This window comes from Megalops cyprinoides, chromosome 24 (assembly GCF_013368585.1).
Source record: "Megalops cyprinoides isolate fMegCyp1 chromosome 24, fMegCyp1.pri, whole genome shotgun sequence".
NCBI classification, from domain to species: Eukaryota; Metazoa; Chordata; class Actinopteri; order Elopiformes; family Megalopidae; genus Megalops; species Megalops cyprinoides.
This window is the reverse complement of record NC_050606.1, coordinates 9,685,340-9,706,442: the sequence shown is the minus strand read 5'-3', so window position 1 is coordinate 9,706,442 and position 21,103 is coordinate 9,685,340. Positions and strand designations below refer to the sequence as shown.

The window sequence follows — 21,103 nt, the reverse complement described above, 5'->3', positions numbered from 1 at the left end:
ATTTTATGCTGTAGCCTCCTGTGTGCACCCGATATGGGCATGGCTGAAGACAATACCGAGTCTCCTCACATCTGAATCTACAGGCAACAGGAAACCCTCATCGCTGAGAGATCCAGGTAGCTGCAGCAGTAACTCAGGAAAGAACATTCTGTTCATACCACATCTATAAAAAGCAAAACAAAGGTTGCCATGGGACCAAACACGGCAAAATCACAGGGAGGGAAAAAAAAAAAAAAACAACAAACCCAAAACATCAAAACGTGTCGGGCTTGATGAAAATTTCAAACGAGATCGGGCTGCTCTTCCTTCAGAGCGCGCGCGCGCGTGCGAGTTGAGTCCCTGCGCGTCTTCATTAATTCTGCCCGAGCAGATGATACCTCTCCTTGATCCTCCCTCCATGTCTCCTCGTTCAAAGTGCATTTTCCAGCAGCACGCACCACGCCCACGCCCCCCTCCACACCCCCCCCCACGTTCCCCTCCTCACTCTCCCACCTCCCCCCAACCCCACCCGTACTTGGACACAGGGACATATTCTCTTTTCAGCTCTGCAGGACAAAATAAGAACGTGAACCTGAACTTGAAGAAAAAAAAAACGTCATTCTTAATGAATTTGCTTGTGTCTACAACCAGGACAAAGCTCCATTGTCTTACAGAGGGAAACATTTCTGTCTGTGTGCTTGGAAGGGAAACTTTCTTACCTGAGATAGTCGGACAAGGACATTGTTCTTCAAATAGATCTCCTGGGAGACATGTTTTCCAAATGACAGAAGCCGAGGTAACAGGATGGACTGCCTTAGGGTTTTCATTTTAATATTATACTACTTCTACACAGTGGCAGGTACTCTGCTGCCAGACTGTGACTGGGGCGATATACAAAAGGAGCCCCTGGGCTGTCCTGCAGGAGGTGTGCAAACGCAGACAATTGATTTCACCTGAGCCACTAATTACCTGAGTCTAATTCAATCTTCGATCGAGCCGAGGAATCCGTGTTTACCGTGAATTAATGCCAGAACGCCTCTGCTTCGAGAATCAAAAAAAGCCCTCTCGAAATGACTCATTGTGCTGCAGGGATGCTGGGCCGGTGAGCAATCATTACTTTGATCTGTACAGAGGGGAACAAAGTCTTCTCTAGCGGAACGAGAGCAGGCTGCCAGCTTTACAAATCTGTCCTGACAGCAAGTTGAAGGCGAGATTTACGGACAATGGCTCCACGTCCACAAAATGAACGAGCAAGATTAACTGCGGCGCTTTGCGTGCACTTAAATGACTTCGTTTGTAGAACAAGCAGACACAATACAAAATGTGGCAATGATAAATGAGTGATCCTGCAAGTCCTTAAGGAAAAGGTAAAACCTTTTTTGTGCAAAACTACAGGAAAAAAAAGAAAAAACCTTTCTGGGTTTGTTCGTAACCACTGCTTAAACACATCACCTCAAAGCAAGTAATATCAGACAGAGGGCTACTTGCCCTCACCCTGTGTCATTTTAGCTTTCTGACGGAGACCCATCTTCGCAAATCCAAGAAGGAAGAGCCACTTAACACAGATGGATGACAAACTAGAGCTGGTCTCGATACTACCAAGCAATCATGCAATCATCAATGCAGACGTTTCAAATGCTTAAAAATAGCAATATTCACCTGAATGGAGTGAATTCGACCGCAATCTCAAAAATGGGCATTTAAATTCTGGTATTTCATCCGGGGAAATCATTAATAAGGGTGATTTTGTGCATAGCGCAAGTGCAGGAGGCCAGTTCTGTGGCGTTAATGATCTCTGCATTTGAACATAAACCTTCCAAACACACATTCTTTTCTTTTCAATTCTTCTGTATCGCTAAGAAAAATATGTTTCACATTCTTTATCCACTGGGGTATACCCAGTTTTGCCTTAAATAGACCTATATGATGAAATTAGGTGGAAATTCTTTTAGGTTAATTTTCGCACATTTCACACACTGTTCAGCTGAAAAGAAATGGAAATTTATTCTCAACACAGAAACTGTAATGAGATTCTCAATTTAATTTTTAATTTTAAATTATCGGCAACACCGGTCAATTTGAATGTTTGTACTATGTACCCACGTGTATGTATGAACTGTATTGCTTCCATGTAGTGACAATAAGTCTCAGGAGAGAACCTGCTTTGACACAGCTAATATAAGAGCCTATGATCTCTTGATGTTACCCACTTGCTCAAAACTGTACTGCAGTTTCCAGCATACAGCTGTTGACTCTTAAGTGGCTCGCATGTTAAGTGTGAAAACCAGTTAAGCCAAAGGATTAGAAGACAGACCCTGGTAAACATTTGTTCTGTATGGATGGTGAAAACCTAAAAAAAAAAAAAACTCATGATCAACCATAATAGAGGACATCAGACTGCGTTGAACAACCAGAGATGGGCTAAGAGAGGGGATTTTTTCCTGGAAAACAGCAGACACTAACTACAGTGCCACAAAAGTGTGCTGCAGCGGAATCATAACTCAGTTGTGCTTAATACAGAAGGTCTGCATGTAGCAGGTAGCAAGCTGTATGAACAACTACCTGGCAAACAGTCTGCTACAGTTTTTGGAGGAATTCCCAGATGCTTCTATTGGCTTAATGACCCTTTTACTGAAAATGTACATCATCTTAACACAGGCTTAAGTCTAGAAGCATGGCTTATGTCTGTCCCTAAGATTACTTCCCAAAAAAAACCCCAATCATTTGCAAAACATTTTTTGAAAGCTTGTTAAAGCTTGTACATTGTATGTTAGACTAAGCAGGGAGACTGGCTGCAACAATGCTGTGGGTATTGTAGGGTCAAAGTCTCTCATGATTACATTAAATCAACATGTCAGCTCATACCTACGACAGGAAATCCTTCCTTAGAATTGCGGCCAGTTTGCCCACTCCCCACTGAGAAAAACCTGTGGTGTCTGATGATCTATTGAAAAGACAGTATAATACGCCCCTCCCACTCAATCAATACGACAATCAATACATTCATTAAACAAAGTACAAGACACATCTGCTGGTCAACATATAATGCCCTGGGGTTTATTTTTTTGTGAGAGTTCTGTCACTTTTCCATCTTCCAGGTGGGACTAGAGAACCTCAAGGATAAATCATGCCAATGGACTGGGCATTCAGATTCTGGTACTGACAAAGAAAACTACTAGTAGTCTTGTTCTGTACCACACTCTTCACAGAAGAGAGCTCAAAGTATTTCCAAAGGAAGGCACCCGATACTTGTGGTTCTGGCCTTGCAGCCTTCTGGAGAATTTCAAAAGGAAAAAAAAAAAAAAAAGTCTGGCGGTTTTTTTTTCTTTTCCAGAAATTGGACTGATGATACATATACAGCAATTACTGCATTCTTCTCCCTTATATCCTTTTTTTTTTGCAAGTAACAAAAGAATGAAGTCTTTCAATACAAGGAGCATACAATCATCACAAGGTGAAGAGGTACAAAAATATTTTTTTAACATGTCTTACAAAAGAAAGGGAAGGAGGGGATTTAAAAAAAAAAAAAAAAAAAAAAAAAGCAAAAAAGATCAGGGACTCCATTTTATGAGAACCAGAGACCGAAATTATATAAAAAGCAGCAATTAAAACAACAGAAATAGTGCTTAATTCAGAAGCAGCTTTGGCTTCTGCGAAGAGACTTCATCCCTATTTTGTTACTTGTCTTGGGACAATACCAATGGAGGATCCCAGTAAATCTTTACCCACTAACAAGCCGATGCCCGAATTCGCCACCCTCCCCCCGCCCCCGAATTCTGTATTTATGTCACCATTATTTCCACATGATACACCGAACACTCTGGGACCCGAGAGGGAACCTAGTTATGTTCACAATATACAAAATACCGAGGAGTCCATAGCTACCTAACATTTACTACAGCACAGGAACCAATGAAGGTACAGTGTACAAAAAAACTGTAAACACAGCACAATAAATACATAAAACAGCAGGTTCTGCGCCATGCACATGATGTGATGACATATCTCCGCTATACAACTCTCACATCTCACTCTCACCAGTTGCAGTTTTTTTTTTTCATTTTTTTTTCCCAAGTGCAAAACATCACAAATGAACAGTTTCTGTATTCAAGTAACATATATACAAGGGTATTACAAATATGCAGTACTGTACATATAATTGCCATATTCATAATTTACACATGTTGATACCTCTTATTAACAGTAACAAAGAAATGAAAAAAAAAGCACGAGAGATGAGCATTGCAATTAAGTCCCAACAGTTGCCATGGAAACACAACGTGCCGCATTCCGCTGTCCCCTGCATTCACAATGCTACGATGCATAGCACCCGGGCGGAGCTTCCGCGCAGACGTCCCCCCCCCCCCCACACCCCCCCACCCCGGACACTACGTGACTTCCATGGCCACTGTATTGTCCGCTATACTGTTCAGCGCTGGCTTGTCTTGATCGTGGTTTTCCCTGCGGGGGAGACAAAACGGACAGGCATCACACGGTTGGACCTTTTGACAACACGCCCCCATTCTAAATACTAGCCAATTGCCTTGCATTCTAATCCCGGTGTTGAATTACAGCTCAATCCTGTCTTCATGTGCGGTTTACTAAGCAGGATACAGCCATGGGACCTGCCCTCTATGACTGTACAAAACCATGTACACACTGCCTCATTACATCATTTAACAGACACTCTTATCCAGAGCGACTTATGTTATAATTCTTACCTGTTGTCCAATTATACAGCTGGATATTTACTCAAGCGATTCTGAGTTAACTACAGCAGCAGTGCCCCAGCAGGGAATCGAGCCAGCAACCTTCTGGCTACAAGCCCCGCACCTTACCACCATGCTACGCTGCCGCCCCCCACCGCCCTGCACACCCGGAACCCCCCCCGGACCGCTCGCTCACGCTCTCACCTCGGCACCAGGTCCATGGAGGACGAGGCGGTGACCTTGGGAATCTGACAGTTTGTAGTGGCGGCCAGCTTTAAGGCAGACGGGGGGACCGCGGTTAAAGTCCTGGGTATGTGCCGTGCGTTGAGCGTGGCGATGGAGTTCACGGAGCCTCCTGCCGAGGGCACACTCAGACGAATGTTGCTCCCGATCAGGACCTGAGTAGTGGAGTTGGCGGCGCTCCCGTGGTGAGCGGGCGCGCCGCGGGGGCCGGGGGTCTGCGCGGCGGCGTTGTTGGAGGGCTGGAGGAAGGTGGAGCCCACGGCCGTCGTCGCGGTAGACTGGCTCGTGGGAACAAGTGCAGCGGGTGCAGTGCTAGTGAGGTGTAAGCCCTTGTATACTCCTGCAAGAAAACCCGGATGCAAAGCTTAGGTTGCTACGGTAACCGACACCATCTCCAACGCTGTCACTGATGTAACAGCCAAAGGGGAGTTCCAGAAGCCGCGTCGTCTCACCTGAGGCCTGAAGGATGCCATTGACTCCGATTCCCAGCACCACCTCCTCCTTGGCTTTGAACGCCATCAGCTGGTCGGTCGTTACCAAGGCAGAGGCGGCGAACTGGGCGCTGACAGAATCTAACGTCTTTGATACCAAACCCTGGGGAGGGACAGAGACACGAGGGGGGTCAACTTCAAGTAGTCAATCCTCCTGTCCACCCTCACTGACCAGCCATCGGCGTGTAATACACTCTGCCAAACTAGCAGCACAAAGATCCAGAGCCACTTACATAACATTACAATTTTTTACGTTATCCATTTACACAGGTAGATATTTACTGAGGCAACTGTGGGTTAAGCACCTTGCCTAAGGGTACAACAGCAGTGCCCCAGTGGGTGAACTGAACCCGAAGCCATTCAGTTACAAGCCCTGCTCCTTACCACTATACTACACAAAGGCGTCCCTTCGTTATAGTGGAGCAGGGGTTGAGCGCGCATCAGGGGATCACTGACCTGGGTGCTGCCGGCCGCAGACACATTGTTGGCCTGCTGGAGCTGGATCTGCTCCAGCTGCTGCTTCTGCATCAGGGCCAGGTGCTCCTGGTGCTGCTGGTACTGCTCGGCGGTGAATGCTGCGAAGGGGGCAGACGGAAAGGCGTCAGACAGGGGCAGCGTGCTGCCCTGCGGCCTGCAGCGCGGGCGTGCCGGAGCCTCACGCAGCCAGCTTCAGCCTCGAAGCAGCTGCGATGAAACCAGGAGCGATGCGCGCTACTCCGCCAGCGATCTCATCTGTGCCCGTTTCAGTCAAACCGCTGCCCTTTGCACCGAGTCCACAGAGGCCCGACGTGCAACCCTACCCTTCATTTCTCATGGATGTGTAAGAATTACAGCTTCTCCCTCACGCTTATGCGGACTGGCTCGAACAATGCCAGAACAAACCCAAGCACGACTTGTACAGGCGGCCAATCTGGTGAAAGCGGATCCTGTTGTTTTCCTCAGAAAAATGTACGCTGGGGAGGACTGCGCAAGACATACCATGCATTTTTCAGTACCATTAATTATGGAGCTCTCATTAGCCCTGTAAGACTCAACTTGTGCAGAACATACTATGTACTGAATTTTTTACAGTGGAAATCTGACATTAGTTAACATTCAGTCTGGCTTTTTTTGAAAAGTTAGTTCCAAAATACTTTTGAATACGCAGCTCAGACCCTTGTTTAAAACTCTCAGTCCTACACAGAATAACCAGTGAGTTTCTTACTGGTTATTTGTGTAGGACTGAGTGATTCAAACAAGGGTCTACTGATCTCCTCAGCTACCGTGTTACAAAATGCTATTTGCACGCAACTTTTTACACCTCTTGTTTGTAGCCTGCACAAACAATTAAATAACTGATATTAGAAGCATTTCTCGTTCCGCCTCGACGCCACCCATTCAAAACCTCCAAGTGCCTCAATGATAAGGGGCTGTTTCACTGAGATTAAGCTGAGCTGCTGAAACCCCAGGAGGCTGGATGCGACAGGGGAAGCCGGTCGCGGGGAAAAGCGTTCTCGGGATGCTGTTTTCAGTGCAGCGGGTAGAGCCGGCCCCGAGAGCACTACCGCTGGGCTTGAGAGCAGCGTATGGATTTAGCGTAAATGCACTGGCTGGAGAGCAGCTGGAGGGGGGGGGGGGAATAAAAAAAACAAAACACACGAGATCCATAGCGGCTCAGGAGGGGGAGAGCCGCTGGCGTATCGATCCTGCAATCTCATCACCACGAGACCAGGGGGAGCCGCGCTGGGGCTTCGGCCGCGTCGATGCGACCGGACAGTTTCCCCTCTCGGACCCGAACGGGTCACGGCTCGGCCCGGTCTCCAATCTCAGTCCCGAAATTGCCTTGTGACACCGAGAGGACCTGAGCCTCGCCTCGCAGCGCACCCCCCCCCCCCCAGGGAGCACAGACCCGGGATCCAATGAGAGCAACCGCAGCCACCGCAACAAGCACTAGTGTGCCATCGTTACAACTACAGCCGTCAATACCGTGTCCTAACCCGTGCATACGCACAAAACCTCTTACCCTAACTATGACAACCTGGGATAATTATGCCAGGCCTGTACAAAACAATCATGCAGTTTCTCTGACCCCTGAAATAAATGCGGCGAGCAATGCTACTTGCATTGGTAAGGTCTAAACGATTTCAGGCAAATCAAATTCCTGGCATTTAAAAGAATCTGATAACAGCGTCTTAACAGCTGTAACCGAATGAGTCCAGCATCCTAACACATGCGCAGAAAACCTCACACCCTAGCTGACGATGTGCAGTAATTGTACCAGCCCCACACAAAAACAATCGTGCAGTTTCTGACATCTGAAAGCAGAGATACAGGGAGGGTATTTCACAAATGCAGTGAGAAAAACACACTTGCACTAGCAAGGTCAAACTGACTCCAGACAAATCAATTTCCTGACATTTTGCTTAAAAGCATCTTAGCAGGGTATTAAAAAAGCTCCACCTGCACATACATGCTATTGCAGTAGCAGGGTTTGCGAAGAGTTAAACTATAAAAACCTCTCTGAAGCGTGACACCCACAGAGACGGCATAATGCCGTCCAGCTCAGTTACTCACTTGCCTCTCAAAGGACTCCAGGCACAAAGCTTCTGTTTATTTCACATTCAGGAGGGCATCTCAACAGCCACTCACCCTGACAAATCTCATGCATCTTATGAATTTGTTTAAAAAAAAAAAAAAACACATTTTAATTGACTCTCCCAGTCAGGGAAAACACAACGCCGCATGAATGCAAAAACAGGTCAATACCGCCATTCAGATGCCGCCATCGTTCCAATAAAATCTGACCGGGCCTTTCAGGGCTTTGTAACTCCCACCAAAAGGAAAATAAAAATAAAACAAAAATCAAAATGAATCCAATTCTCAGGAGGTCAATCTACAGCACAAAAGCAAGGCAAAGGAGGGGGTGTGGTGGGGCTCAAATCAATGAAACGCAGTAATGCCAAATTTCATGCTTGGAAACGTTTTCCAATTACACTCTTCAAACACCCTCTACCATTCTAATTCTGTCTGCATTTAAGATCCCTTTAGCTTCTGCCAGAAAAACAAACCTGGGGATGCTGAAATTTAAAGGGTAAGCACAAATGTTCCCCGCCCCGCACCACGCAGGGGGTGTGGGGGTCTGACTCACCGGCAACGGGTGCGGAGCCGGCGCCGCTCCGGTTTTGGGAAGAGGTACCGCTGGTTTGCGTCCCGGGATGGGCGGAGGAGACCCGGCCCAGGCCCCTGTGCAGTCTCCTGGAGTAGGTGTCGGCGCTCTCGGGGTCGTGTAGTGGTAGCGTCCGCGGCCTGAAATGTCTCCATCGACACGACTTAATGTTCAATAGTATCTGGCTGAGGTCCGGAGAGGGGTTTCTGTCCGAGGTATTTGTTTCTGAGGTACTGGCGAACTTGTCCGCTGGCGAGCGAGGGGAGGAGGCAGGCGTTTCCGGATCCAGCCCATGAAACGCGCTGTCGGAGTCGGAGTACGCTCTGTCCAGCAACACCCTGCGGGAGGAGGGGGGGAGCGTTATCCGTACGCACGCACGCGCACGCACGCACACACAGGCGCTGAAATCAATCTGTGTACGGATTCGCTTTCCACATTACGAGAGCATGTCTAATCCTATAATGCTCTCTGTAAAGCCATATGTGGAGCCGCTGTGTGGCGTTTATGTCTTAAATTGCCCGTGAACCCGGTGACCGTTCCTGCTGATTCACTTCCAAAAGCACCCGGCGGAACGGCACACGGCGCTCTTTGGACTGCTTTCCCCCGAAGAGGCCAGGAAACAGACCCTGGTCTCTGCTGAGTAAGACGTGATGCTTACAGGCCGTCCCGCCTGGTTCACTCACTCCAACTGAGGGTGAGGGATGCGCTCTCAGCGGCTTGGATGGAATCGGACGGTTCCTGGTTCGGCTGTCACTCACCTGCCCCCTCGCCCGACGCGTCGCCGTGCCAACCCCACGCAGCGGCGGGGAACGGTCAGGGTGGTGAGGCAGTATCGGTAGCGCACGTCTCCCAGGCCGCCCTCTGAAGGACCGCACCAAGGCCAACCACCACTTTGGTCCAACCGAGACTGCCGGAGCAGAGGGGGAGACAGAGAGAGAGTGAGGGGCATGACATTACATTACAGGCATTTAGCAGACGCTCCTATCAATTACAGGTTTTTACAATGTTATCCATTTATCCACCTGGACGTTTACTGAGGCAACTGTGGGTTAAGTACCTTGCCCAAGGGTACAGCGGCAGTGCCCCTGTGAGGAATCAAACTGGCAACTTCTTGGTTACGAGTCCTGCTCCTTCACTACTATGCTACACTGCCGCCCCATCAAGACACACGATGCGAAAATGAAATTTGACAGTAAGGATGAACTGGGAACGGGGGGTGGCACTTACAGCATAATACTGACAGCCCGCCTTCCGCCGGAAAGCAAAAGGACCATCGGGGTCGCCCTCTTCCTCCGCTTCCGAGGATCCGGACAGCATCTGCCGGGGGGGGGGGGGGGGGGGGGGGGGGGGGGGGGGGGGGGGGGGGTGAGACAGAGGGGACAGGGGGGAGGTTACACACTGGCCAGGGCTGGGGGGGTCCCGCTCCGCAGCGAGGGCCGTGTCACCCACCTGGGAGAAGGGCTCGTCGTCCGAGCTGGGGAAGTCGTACTGGTTTAGGTCCTTGGCGTTGAAGACGGAGGGCCCCGACTGCAGGGGCGCCGAGGCGGACAGCGGCGCCGCTTTGGGCTTCTTTTCGTACTTCCTCTTCGTCCGGACCGCCTCCGTCTTCTCCGGCTGCGGAGGGGGAAGGCAACACACACACGCGTTAGATCGCGCAGGTGCTCGTCTGGCTTCGTTTCTTCATTTAGCAGACAGCGGGAAGCCAGCGCTGCTCCACATCCTCACATTCTTACTTTCACATCTGACCGCAAAACATCTCAAAGGAAGCGCATGAGGGTGGAGCAGCTTTTAAATGAGATGTATATGACTAAAATGATGGCGTGAGATAGTCACCACTCTCTCCAGATCTCCGCACTGGACACACCTGCTGCCTATTCATTTCTCAGGCTGTCCAAGTTGCTTAGCAGACGCTCTTATCCAGAGCGACTTACACAGGTTACAATTCCTACATGCGATCCATTAACACAGCTGGCATTTACTTAGGCAGCACTGAGTGAAGCACTTTACATCACCTGTATCCCAGCGAGGAATCAAACCAGGACCCGTACCAAAGTATTCACCCTCTCCCTCTGAGCAGCCGCCAGTGGGGGCTGGGTTTGTACCTTAGGTTTGTAGTCCTTCAGCTCCATGTGTTCCTGGTGCCTGTAGTGGCTGCTGGGCAGCGGGATGATGGGAACTGTGTACAGCGGCTTCACCAGCGCTCTCTGGGCCAGCACCTCCGCCATGATCTCCCCGCCGAAGTCTGCCATGCTGTACCTGAAACAGCGGGGGGAAAGGCCATGCTAACACCAGCCTGCGAGGCAGCCAGTACACCCATACACAAGCAGGTTTTAATTTAATTTAACATGGTTTCTGGACCATGTGTAGTGTAGTGTACTTATACCACTACACGCAAATCTAACTAGGTTCTACTGGGATCCTAGGGACAGATACTGAGCAATTCAGGGGGAAAAACAACTACACTGTCAGAATTACTTTAACTGTACAAAGGGAATGCATTTAAATCAAGTGTTTATTACATACTCACTGCATTGTATAATTTTAATAAATGATCTCATTAAGGGCATTTGCACCCAGAGACTTTACTAAGATGCTTAAAAAAAAAAAAATCATCTTAACATGACCGCATCACAATAAGGTTCTATACAGTCTCACAGAACACACCTCAACACACTGCATATGTACTTATACATGACACCGTATTTAAGCCAAAAAGAAAAGCTGCTGAAAGCAAATTAGCCTGTGTTCCTAAGTTAAAAAAATAGGATTTAATTAGAAAAAAAATAGATTTAATTTACATTAAGTCAGATTTTTACTACAATAACTACCGCATCTTCAAGGTTACACAGGAAGAACCAAGCTCAAGTACAATGAAGATGTTGCTATGGTTTCATACCCGAGACCTTTCGAAACCACCACTCCAGCCCACTTACTTCCTGGAGACACACCCAAGATGTTCAGAAGCGCGTCCTATTTTTAACCCAGAGGACTGTCTATGCTCGAATCACACCAGTCCACAACCAGGTGTTAACCTAAATGGAGTGTTCTAACGATATCAGTTCATCCTTTGGCCTAGCAGTTTAATGAGCATATTTTGGCCTAGCAGTTTAATGAGCAATGCTTCACATCTTACCCTACTGGGAGTATTAGATTCCTCTCTTCACATATGAGGGAGAGATTCATTTTCGTTTGGTGAGATGACTCATTTCGCTTGAGGAGTCATCTGATTCGGAGACTCACCTCTTCTCCATGATCTCCAGCGTGAGGTGCAGTAGCTCCCTCTTGCTCTTCTCCCTGCGCTTGATCATCTCCAGGATGGTGACGGCCCGGCTCAGGTCCCTGCGAAGCTTCAGCATCTTCTCGTACGACGCCTCGTCGTTCTTACGGTTCTGGAGACAAAGGCACGGCAAAGTTACACACAGCAAAGTTACAAATCGCCTTCGTCATACACACAGCGAAGTTACACACCGCAACCCAATGCCCTCAGTCACCCACAAAGCAAAGTTACACACTGCTCCTATTGCCCTTGATCGCAGTTACCCCAAACCCACAGTCTCTCACACACACACACAGTCTCTCACACATACACACAGCCACAGTCTCTCTCTCTCTCACACACACACACACACACACACACACTCCACAGAGAGGGGCCAGGGAGCAGCCTGGTTTTTAACTGCACTGCGTTTTAATGAAACGCAGCGCCCCAGCGGCGGCGCGGCTACCTTGCGCGTCTGCATCTTCTCGGTCCTCCTGCGGAAGGCGACGTAGGGGTCGCTGGTGCTGGAGCCGTCCCGCTTCTCCTGCTTGACGGTGGGGATGAGCGAGGCGCCCTTGCAGCTCTTGCGCTTGCGGGCCCAGTACTCGAACACCTCCCGGATCAGCTCGTCGTCCTCCTTCAGCAGCAGCTTGGCCTCCTGCAGGGTCACCATCTGCAGGGGGGGGGGCAGAATGGGGCTCACCGGGGCGCCCTCACACACAGACACCCCCCCACCAAAAACAGCCAGGGGTTCCCCCTCCGCGCTGCTAACAGGTGGAATACACTGGCTCTGTACACACTGGCTCTATAATTTGATACCAGATATTATACAGCCTACAAGAACGAATATGCAAATGGCACCCTGCATGTACAATGAAACATCAGTGCTATAAACAGGGACTCGCTGCAAAGAGACCTGCTGTCACTCATTTTCACGCAGAGAAAAACAGGGAATTTTCTCTCCCAGCATGCACTGTTTTCTGTCTCTCCTCTACGAAACTGATGAAAGAATAACTAGATTTTTATTCACATTCTGCCGATTGTCAAGCGCTTGAACACCGCTTCAAGTAATCATTATTGACCTGACGGGGCGAACGCTCCTCTCATCTCCGGCGTGCGTTTAATTCTCTTTGCCGTAAGTGAGCTGCTTCCCGCGACGGGGAAGCGCGTTATACTCCACTGCGGCGAAGAGCACCAGAGCACAGCGCTCGCGCCTGAGGACCTCTCTCCACTGTCGGATCGGACTGGCGCAGACAGAGGAGTCAATTGTGCGATATTAACGACGCCGACGGCCACGGCATTACTCCACTTTATCTAATTAGAGCTGCCGAGCGGCTGCGCGCAGACAGGCGGGAAGCAGTGAGCCGCGGCGAGGGCCTGGTGTTGGGATTGAATTACCGCCCCCGCTTGAGTGCGGTGGGTATCTGTGCCGCTCTGATTAAGTGACCCTTGGGGGGACTAATTAAGGCTGTTAAAATCAGGCACGTTCGGCGGGTCGCCGTCGCGTTCGGTTAGCGGATCCCGCGGCTGCCTTCCGAGGCGATGGGGGGGCGGGGGGGCTGCCGCTACCTGCTGCCCGCTGCCCTTCTCCAGGCGGTCGATCATCTCCTCGAACTGCAGAGGGCTGATCTCCATCTTCTTCTTCAGCTTATTCAGAAACGCGTCGTCCTCCGAGTCCAGGTCGTAGTCCGGCTGCTCCGTGTCCAGACTGAAAGCTGTGACACACACAGACACAGTCGGGCGGAAATAAATTAATGTATGGAAATAAGTTAAGAGTTACTGTATGTCCACTGTGAGGGGTTAGAGGACATTCTAGCCAACCCTCGCTGTGCTGCAGACTGCATATTCTGTTCTGCATTTACTCCAGAAAGACATCTGAGCAATGACATCATTTCTCAATAAATGTATCCCAATTTGCTTATTCTATGGCTTTACAACAGAAAACATACAATCCATCACTTTAACAGTTCACCTACAAACACACGATTAATTAAAAATGATACCAAATTTCCATGTTCTGCAACAAATTCATTGTTGACTGAATAGTACAAATCACCAGAAAGCTAGAGACAAATGTAATTTGTTCATTTCTGCTCTACAAGGGATGCAATCCAGTTTATTAATGAAGTGTGTAATGAATCAGAAGTCCTCCAATCTTGGGATTCCAAGTCAAGCGTTCACTGTTTCCTACCCCAGGGTGTAAACATCTGATAGTATCAGTGATGGCATGAGGAGTCCTGAAATTATCTCACTGAGGGTACAGTGTGAAAAAGCATCAAACTGTCACATCTGGAATCATGAGCACGCCCTTAACTGCTGAGCCAATCAGAGAGCAGCAGGGAGTAAGCAAGCTGAACTCAAACATGAGGAAATAGGAAATAAAAATTGTTTTGGGGAAAGGTGGTTATCTGTGCTACTCCAACTGATCAGTGACAAGCCACTACAAGGCTGAAAACGGGTAGAAGCAGAAGTTCAACTTAGTCAGCAAAATACTTACTGTGACCAAGCTTTTCTTTTTTCCAAAATGTGGGACTAGCTCGGTGGTTATGTAATATCCACAGCCAAGAAAGCCAAGCAGAGCATGGGAGAATAGCTTGAGCACTAGGCCCAGGTTCAATAGCAGAACTGACAGCCATGTATGCCGGCTCTAAAATTACTCCTTTTGGTCCAATGGCCAAGGTGGCTGGTAGATGAAAAAATTCACCTGCCTGACAGATATTACCAGCCAAAATGAAGCAATGACAAAAATGAGATTTCACAAATGGTGAGTGACACTGGTCCCTACAAGGAGTCCTTACAGTGAAAAAACAAACAAAACCCACAGGAATAGGATGGAAAGGGGCATGCATTCAGACATGTTGGGTTATACAAGGGCTCTCCTGAATAGCCTAGTTGGTTGTGATCACTACAATGGCTACCAGCCCTGCAACTTTAACCCTCCAAAGGAAACCTACCTGCACCTGTGAGTTAGTGAGATGTTAACTTCAGACACTGTATGTGTTCTACGTGTCCATGAAAAATTAAAAACAAACTCTGGGATATCAACGCACCTGCACCAGGGCACACCACTGTCTCATATCTACCTGTAACGTAACATATTAACAAGCCCCGCGAAAATTACAATAATGTCAAAATATCAAACTGATGCACTGGAACGTAGAAAAATTACATTTAAGCGTATCATCTACTTGGCAGTGAGGTGGTAGAAATAATACTGAGTAAGCTAGCTGCAAGAATACACAGCAGATGGGCATGACGTTGTGAAAATAGTAAAATAAAATACTTGTGAAAGTAACTGATAAAGCACTTCCCTGACACTGAAGACGAAAACATCCAGCCAAAAAACAAAAAAAAGCAAATGAGAAACAATCAAATAGACAGCAGGGAGCAGTGAATCTGTTTCGTGTGTCATAAATTTGTATGATAACATTTAAAACCCAGTGGAAGTCAAATGTAATGCTTGCAATGCTAAATCTTTCCTTTGTAACCGAGTTTAAGATTCCTGCTACATTTTGCTGTTTTCAATGTGTCAGCAAAGGCAACAGTTTCAAGGCATAGTGGCCCAGCTGTGACCCCCGCTGACTTCACACATCAAATCAGTCAAGGCCTTTCCAGACAGCATCTACACCCACTTTCAATTTCATCAAAATCAATGCACACTGACAAATTAGCCACTAGACTCCACAGTGCCTATATTTGATGTACGCCCAAGAATATTCTCTTTGAGGATGGCAGGCTTCATTACTAGTTCATTTCAAACCAAACGCACAGACTGAACTTGAACTTCCACATCGGGAATGCCATCTCATTTCCCATTGGCTGTGGAGTCTAGGAGGTGTGTCTTTTACAAAGAGTATTTCCACAGGGATAGGACCTCCAACTCCAGAGCAGAAAGGGGATTACATTACATTGTCATTTAGCAGACGCTCTTACGCAGAGTGACTTACATAGATTAAAATTTTTACATGTTATCCATTCACACAGCTGGATATTTACAGACTCAAGTGCGGGTTAAATACCTTGCCCAAGCATACAGCGGCAGTGTCCTGGTGGGGAATCGAACCAGCAACCATTTGGTTACGAGCCCTGCTCCTTACCACAACGCTACACTGTGATTACAGGGACGACCTGCACTCTGCCCACTCTCTGCTCCCTTAGCAGGAGACTGCTCTGTCCAGCAGTCAGTCAGGGGGAGACGTACATGTTAAAGACGACACCACCTCCAACCAACTCACGGGCTCCCTGCTGGACAGGCCGGGGCACAGCCTGAGACCTATTCAAACTCTCAAGCTGGGCGGCGGTTCGGCACCTTTCACCATGACTTGTATGCAGAACACAGAATTAAAGCCTGCAGACGCTGCAGTCCTACCGGGAATAGCCTCGTGCTGCTAATTAACACTGAACCTTCGCATACAGCAGACAATCCGCTGAACAACCGCCTCAGCGGGTGGATTCAGAGAAATTCATACTGCAGGCCCGCGAATGTGCACGAAACAGCAAACGCCTGTGCTGACACGCTGCTTCCGCCGCTTCTCCTTGGAAAGATACGAAAGGTTTCACTTGCAATTTGGACCCCAATCAGCACAGTCACAAAATTCCATTTGCATTAATTTTACTTTTTTTTTTTTGCACCATGCGCAGACTGCTCTGCAGAGAGCACAGCGTCCTTTAAGCAGAACCGTGTCGTCCAAACTGCCAACAGACCGCACAACTTCTCTCTCAGTTTCCCAACCTGCACACGAGGCTACCACTCATGCTTATCCCAGGATCACACACCCTGGAAGAACCCTACAACCAGACACCACCGCCTGACCACTCCAAACCCTGAGTGCAATATAGTGACACATTCTAACACCCAATATAGTCTATGCTAGCTCTTAAATCAGGCATCATGAGCACATGGGTTATTCTGCAAGGTCATTCTGCTCTTTAAGATCACCGTTTGGCATTATGCACATCAGCTCTAATAGCTTTTCATTAGACCGGAGGTGCACTTTATGAGTTATGTATATTGCTCTGTGGAATAATCTAATACTATGAGTACACAACAATAACTGCTGTACGCCGATGCTCAATCGCTGTGTTACTGGCCGCACTGATGTTCTTACAGCCAGTTTCACCTGTAACGGTTTTAACATGTTGCCATAATGGCCTTTTAAAATGGCTGCAGATGAAAGGCATCCATCAAACAAACAATAATATCCAATGAACCGAGACCGATTTGAAAACTTGAGTTCATGTATTGCTAACAACGGTGAACGTGATAAATGTAGCTTTTGCACACACGTGATTGCACAAAGCTGTATAACGGCTTTCACTGATTAAAAGGGAACAGAAACCATTAAAAAAAAGTCAACCGTTACAGTATTCAGATAGTGTGGGGTTTTATGCTCCAAGTCAAGCCAGCGGTTCCAGATAACTGCGGATCCATTAGTGTGTCAGGCCGCGCGCACCAGGTCAGCAACTTGTGCATCCTGCAACACGCGGGGTATTACGCAACTGGAAACGCACCCAGTGGAACGGAGAAAATAGCTACTGCACACGCAGCAATTTCACCACCGGCTGCCCCTCCGCAACTCCGATCCCTCAATGATCGCTAACATAATAGGCCAATCTGGCTCGACGGGCCCGCGGTGCTGCCGGGCCACGCTGGTCCGAAGCTGTATTCTTTTGGATTTCCCCCTGCATCTCCGAAGCCAATTTTGCCGGAGACCCATCGCAGGGAATGAGCGTGTAATTGCCTACCCCGACTTCACTGCTGCTCGAGCATGTCATTAGGGAATCAGGTGCGCGAAAACAATCATTCTCCCATTTTCCCCCCTAACCACATATGCAATCTAAGGATGCAGCACACAGCACTATCCACTGCAGTACCATTCAAATGCAAATTCCTATAGACTGCAAAGAACCATTTCAGATTTGTTGAGCAATCGGGTTACAAAAAAAAAAAAAACGCTAAAAATAACCACGTACATTTTAAATACAACTTGTCATAGCTAAGGCTAAAGGTTCATAAAAGAATAACTGTTTGCAATCGATGTGCATGAAAGCAATGCAGGGAGAATCCGGATACCTATAGATGCTTAATACTGACTGTAATGCTGGCTATAACACAGCCCATCCATCCTTGCTGTAAATGTCTGTTCAGGAGACTGGCTGCAGGTTTTAAACCCATGGTTTAGCATGCATTAGAGCCCTGTCTCCAGCTCTGAGGGAGACACAGGTGCAGAGAGGTGTCCTCCAGGCGGAACTCACGCTGTATGTGAGTGAGCTGCTTTGGCATCTTGAACTCCCCGGGGTACAGAGACTCATAGTAGGCGATGTTGCTTTCTGCCTCCGGAACGGGGATGACCATGTTATCCCGCTTCTCTCCATAAACCTGCTGTGCCGAGATGGCCCGCTGGAGATGGTGTTCCTGCAGGAAAGGAGACAGGGGGAAAAGGCGTTAGGAAACACAACACAGACACACACACATGCATGCAGACACACACACAGACAGAGACACACACACACAGACACATGCACTATAAACAGTCTGGTTTTGAGTAATGCTTTAATCGAAGCCAGGGCTGCCGGTAAAATCAGAGGGTCTCTGGCAATAAAACTAGCTCAAAGCAGAGAGGAAAATAAAGGCAGCCAGCTTTCGGTAATGCTGTAGCACCCATTGAAAAGCCCCAGGTTTCTGCTCTGTCAAATCTAATTGCTTTAACAGTGACTGAAGAGGAATTTTTACAGCCCAGGACATCGCTGGGCGAAGGCTTGTCTTCTCTACACAATCCAAGGTTTATGAACTCTAACAGGCAGTCAGAGCACCAGCAAGGCCTTAAACAGCATGGAAGTCAAATTTAAAACCACTTGCTTGTGACATAACCGCCTTAAAACAAACAGCAATACACGGGCACGCCGGTACAAAGTTGCTCTGTGCTTGACTCAGTCATGTGACTTTTGGGTTTGCACAGCAATTCTAACTAGAAATTTTAACTAGAAAATATACTGCTTCAACTGTCAGTAACATGAGAGCACAGAATACTGGCAGCAGTGTGGAGCAGTAGTAAGAAGCAGGCCTTGTAACTCAATGGCAGTCATGTCGATTCCCAGATAAACCCTGCTGTTGTACCCCCAGCAAGATACTTAACCTGAACTGCCTCGGTAGAGATCCTGCTGTACACATGGATAACATGTAAAATTTGCTAGCTACGCAAGCCTCTCTGGGGAAGATTATCTGCAAATGTAATGGAAAAGAATCAACACCAATATACTTTTAATTACGTTATTACCTTCAATGAGCTACCCACTACTGAATGACCAAAAATTAGTCACTACAATTGATTTCCATAACAGGAATATATTTGCAATTTTCCACTTCTACATTAGCTGTCACGAAATAGGAGAGAGCTCATATTTTAAATTAAGAGATGCCTCGTTACTGTTACTTAAATGATGGCACAATAAACAGTGGTTAAAGTGACCTGTGAATATCTGTGATGCTGTCCATTCTCCACCACTGTAATCCTACAGACAAGATTACTATCACAAGCAAGACTACACAATCATTCCAGACCTATCCCAGGGTTCTCAGAAGCACTCTCCCGCATTTACTTTCAGTGATGTTTTGAGGACAAAAGTATGACCTTCAAATACTCGTTTGTTGCAATTCCTGCGAGACTGGACTACTCTGAAGATGGAACATCGAAGGGAAGTACTTTTCCAGACACGTTACTTTCAAAACATCTGTCTACAGAGATGCCTGCTTGCGGCTGCTCTTGGCAGGAAATCACAGCCACTAATGACTTTTAGCAGCAGGCTAAAATTACAGTCTAGCAAGGCTATATGTTAGCAATACCACACACGCTGACATTGCTAAGCCCTGATACTAAATGACATCAAGCCACTTAGCGAGAAAGACCGACGGATTTCACCAATGTCAGTTTTGCTCACACACAAGGCTGTTCAATCTGGTTTTAAACCCTTCTGACCTCTCGTCAGCCTTGAACGCTTTGCAGAGGTATGTGGTGTTAAAACTATCCTGCCAGCTGAAATGAAAGTTGGCTTCTTGTGAGACAAAGAAAAGCTGAGCTGTGCTTCAAGCAAAATCACAAACGGCGCAGAGCCCTAACATTTACCACCACGACTAAGAAAGCGCCATGAAGCTGCTCTCTCTACATTCTTAAACTCATACTTTCCTGACTGTTTCATCACAATTGTGGAACGACTGCCGTGAAGGCTAAACGAATCCCATTTGTTGTCTATGTATCGACATGGTCATTTACCGTGCTGTTCTTATGTTTGCCGAGATAAGATGACAATGGATGGGAGCACAAGCAGACGGCGGGCTGACGTGGGGATTGAGTGATGGGAGAACTGCAGGAGGGAGCACATAAAGGCATCTCTTACCCTCACCATGACAACACCTCATCCCATTACAGCTTTACATACATTTTAACAACTAAGCATGGGAGCTCAGCTCCTCTTCCTATCTCACTTTCCTTTCACATTTACATTATTGTCATTTAGCAGGCACTCTTATCCAGAGCGACTTACATCAGTTACAGGTTTTTAGAACGTTATCCATTTATGCAGCTGGATATTTCCTGAGGCAGCTGTGGGTTAAGTACCTTGCCCAAGAGATACAGCAGCAGTGCCCCGGTGGGGAATCGAACTGGCAACCTTTCAGTTACGAGTCCTGCTTCTTCACCTCTCTGCCACACTGCTGCCCCAAAGGCTGTCCACTGCATGGAGGCCGCAGACACAGGGACGCATTTATGGAAGCAGAGCACGGAAACCCCCCCACACTGCCCATCACGCCTACTCTGCCATTTCCACGTGTGAGAAAATAGGTACCCGCTTGAAACAAATCTCAAACTCTATTGGATAAGATGCCAGTCAAACTTAATTCCCCTATCTGCAAAAATAAATTTAAATGGCTAGCCCTGCAAGGATTAAGCAAATGCCTCAATTTAAATGCCAGTTTCTTAAAGAATTGGACCTTTTTTAAAAACCAACAGTTCCATTATTTATGAAGCCTTCAGCTGTGAATTGTTCCCTGGAGCTCAATGAGGTGCAGTGCCTGTATTTATTAACATTAACGGAACTCAAACCGGTGACTTCCTGAACGTACTGGTTTTAGTCTGAAAGTACCATCCGGCGATGGAATACAGCTTTACCACTGGAAGACTCTTTGCCCTTTTGTATGCCTACAGCCACTGTTTGGAATGCAATGTCTGGAATTACTAACTGTCTACACTAAACTGGCAATGGTACATCAGTGTGCCAACTA

The 21,103-nt window shown here is 47.6% G+C and overlaps 1 protein-coding gene across 3 annotated transcripts in view; it reads right to left on the bottom strand.

Moving 5' to 3' along the window:
• Positions 1-4,366: 4,366 nt before the first annotated feature.
• Positions 4,367-21,103, bottom strand: part of LOC118771444 (enhancer of polycomb homolog 1-like) — a 34,808-nt gene continuing 18,071 nt past the window's right edge. For 2 of the 3 annotated variants that reach the window (XM_036519451.1, XM_036519450.1), the window contains exons 2-14: positions 18,082-18,241; positions 13,396-13,541; positions 12,293-12,499; positions 11,808-11,956; positions 10,670-10,823; positions 10,017-10,181; positions 9,795-9,884; positions 9,326-9,474; positions 8,550-8,905; positions 5,879-5,997; positions 5,384-5,525; positions 4,893-5,271; positions 4,367-4,440 (exon numbers count right to left, since the gene is read on the bottom strand). In XM_036519451.1, coding sequence (XP_036375344.1) covers positions 4,368-4,440; positions 4,893-5,271; positions 5,384-5,525; positions 5,879-5,997; positions 8,550-8,905; positions 9,326-9,474; positions 9,795-9,884; positions 10,017-10,181; positions 10,670-10,823; positions 11,808-11,956; positions 12,293-12,499; positions 13,396-13,541; positions 18,082-18,181 — 2,229 coding nt within the window. In that variant the 5' untranslated portion in view covers positions 18,182-18,241 and the 3' untranslated portion in view covers position 4,367. Of the gene's footprint in view, positions 4,441-4,892; positions 5,272-5,383; positions 5,526-5,878; positions 6,042-8,549; positions 8,906-9,325; positions 9,475-9,794; positions 9,885-10,016; positions 10,182-10,669; positions 10,824-11,807; positions 11,957-12,292; positions 12,500-13,395; positions 13,542-18,081; positions 18,242-21,103 lie in introns of all 3 variants that reach the window. The other variant, XM_036519452.1, reaches the window with a different exon arrangement.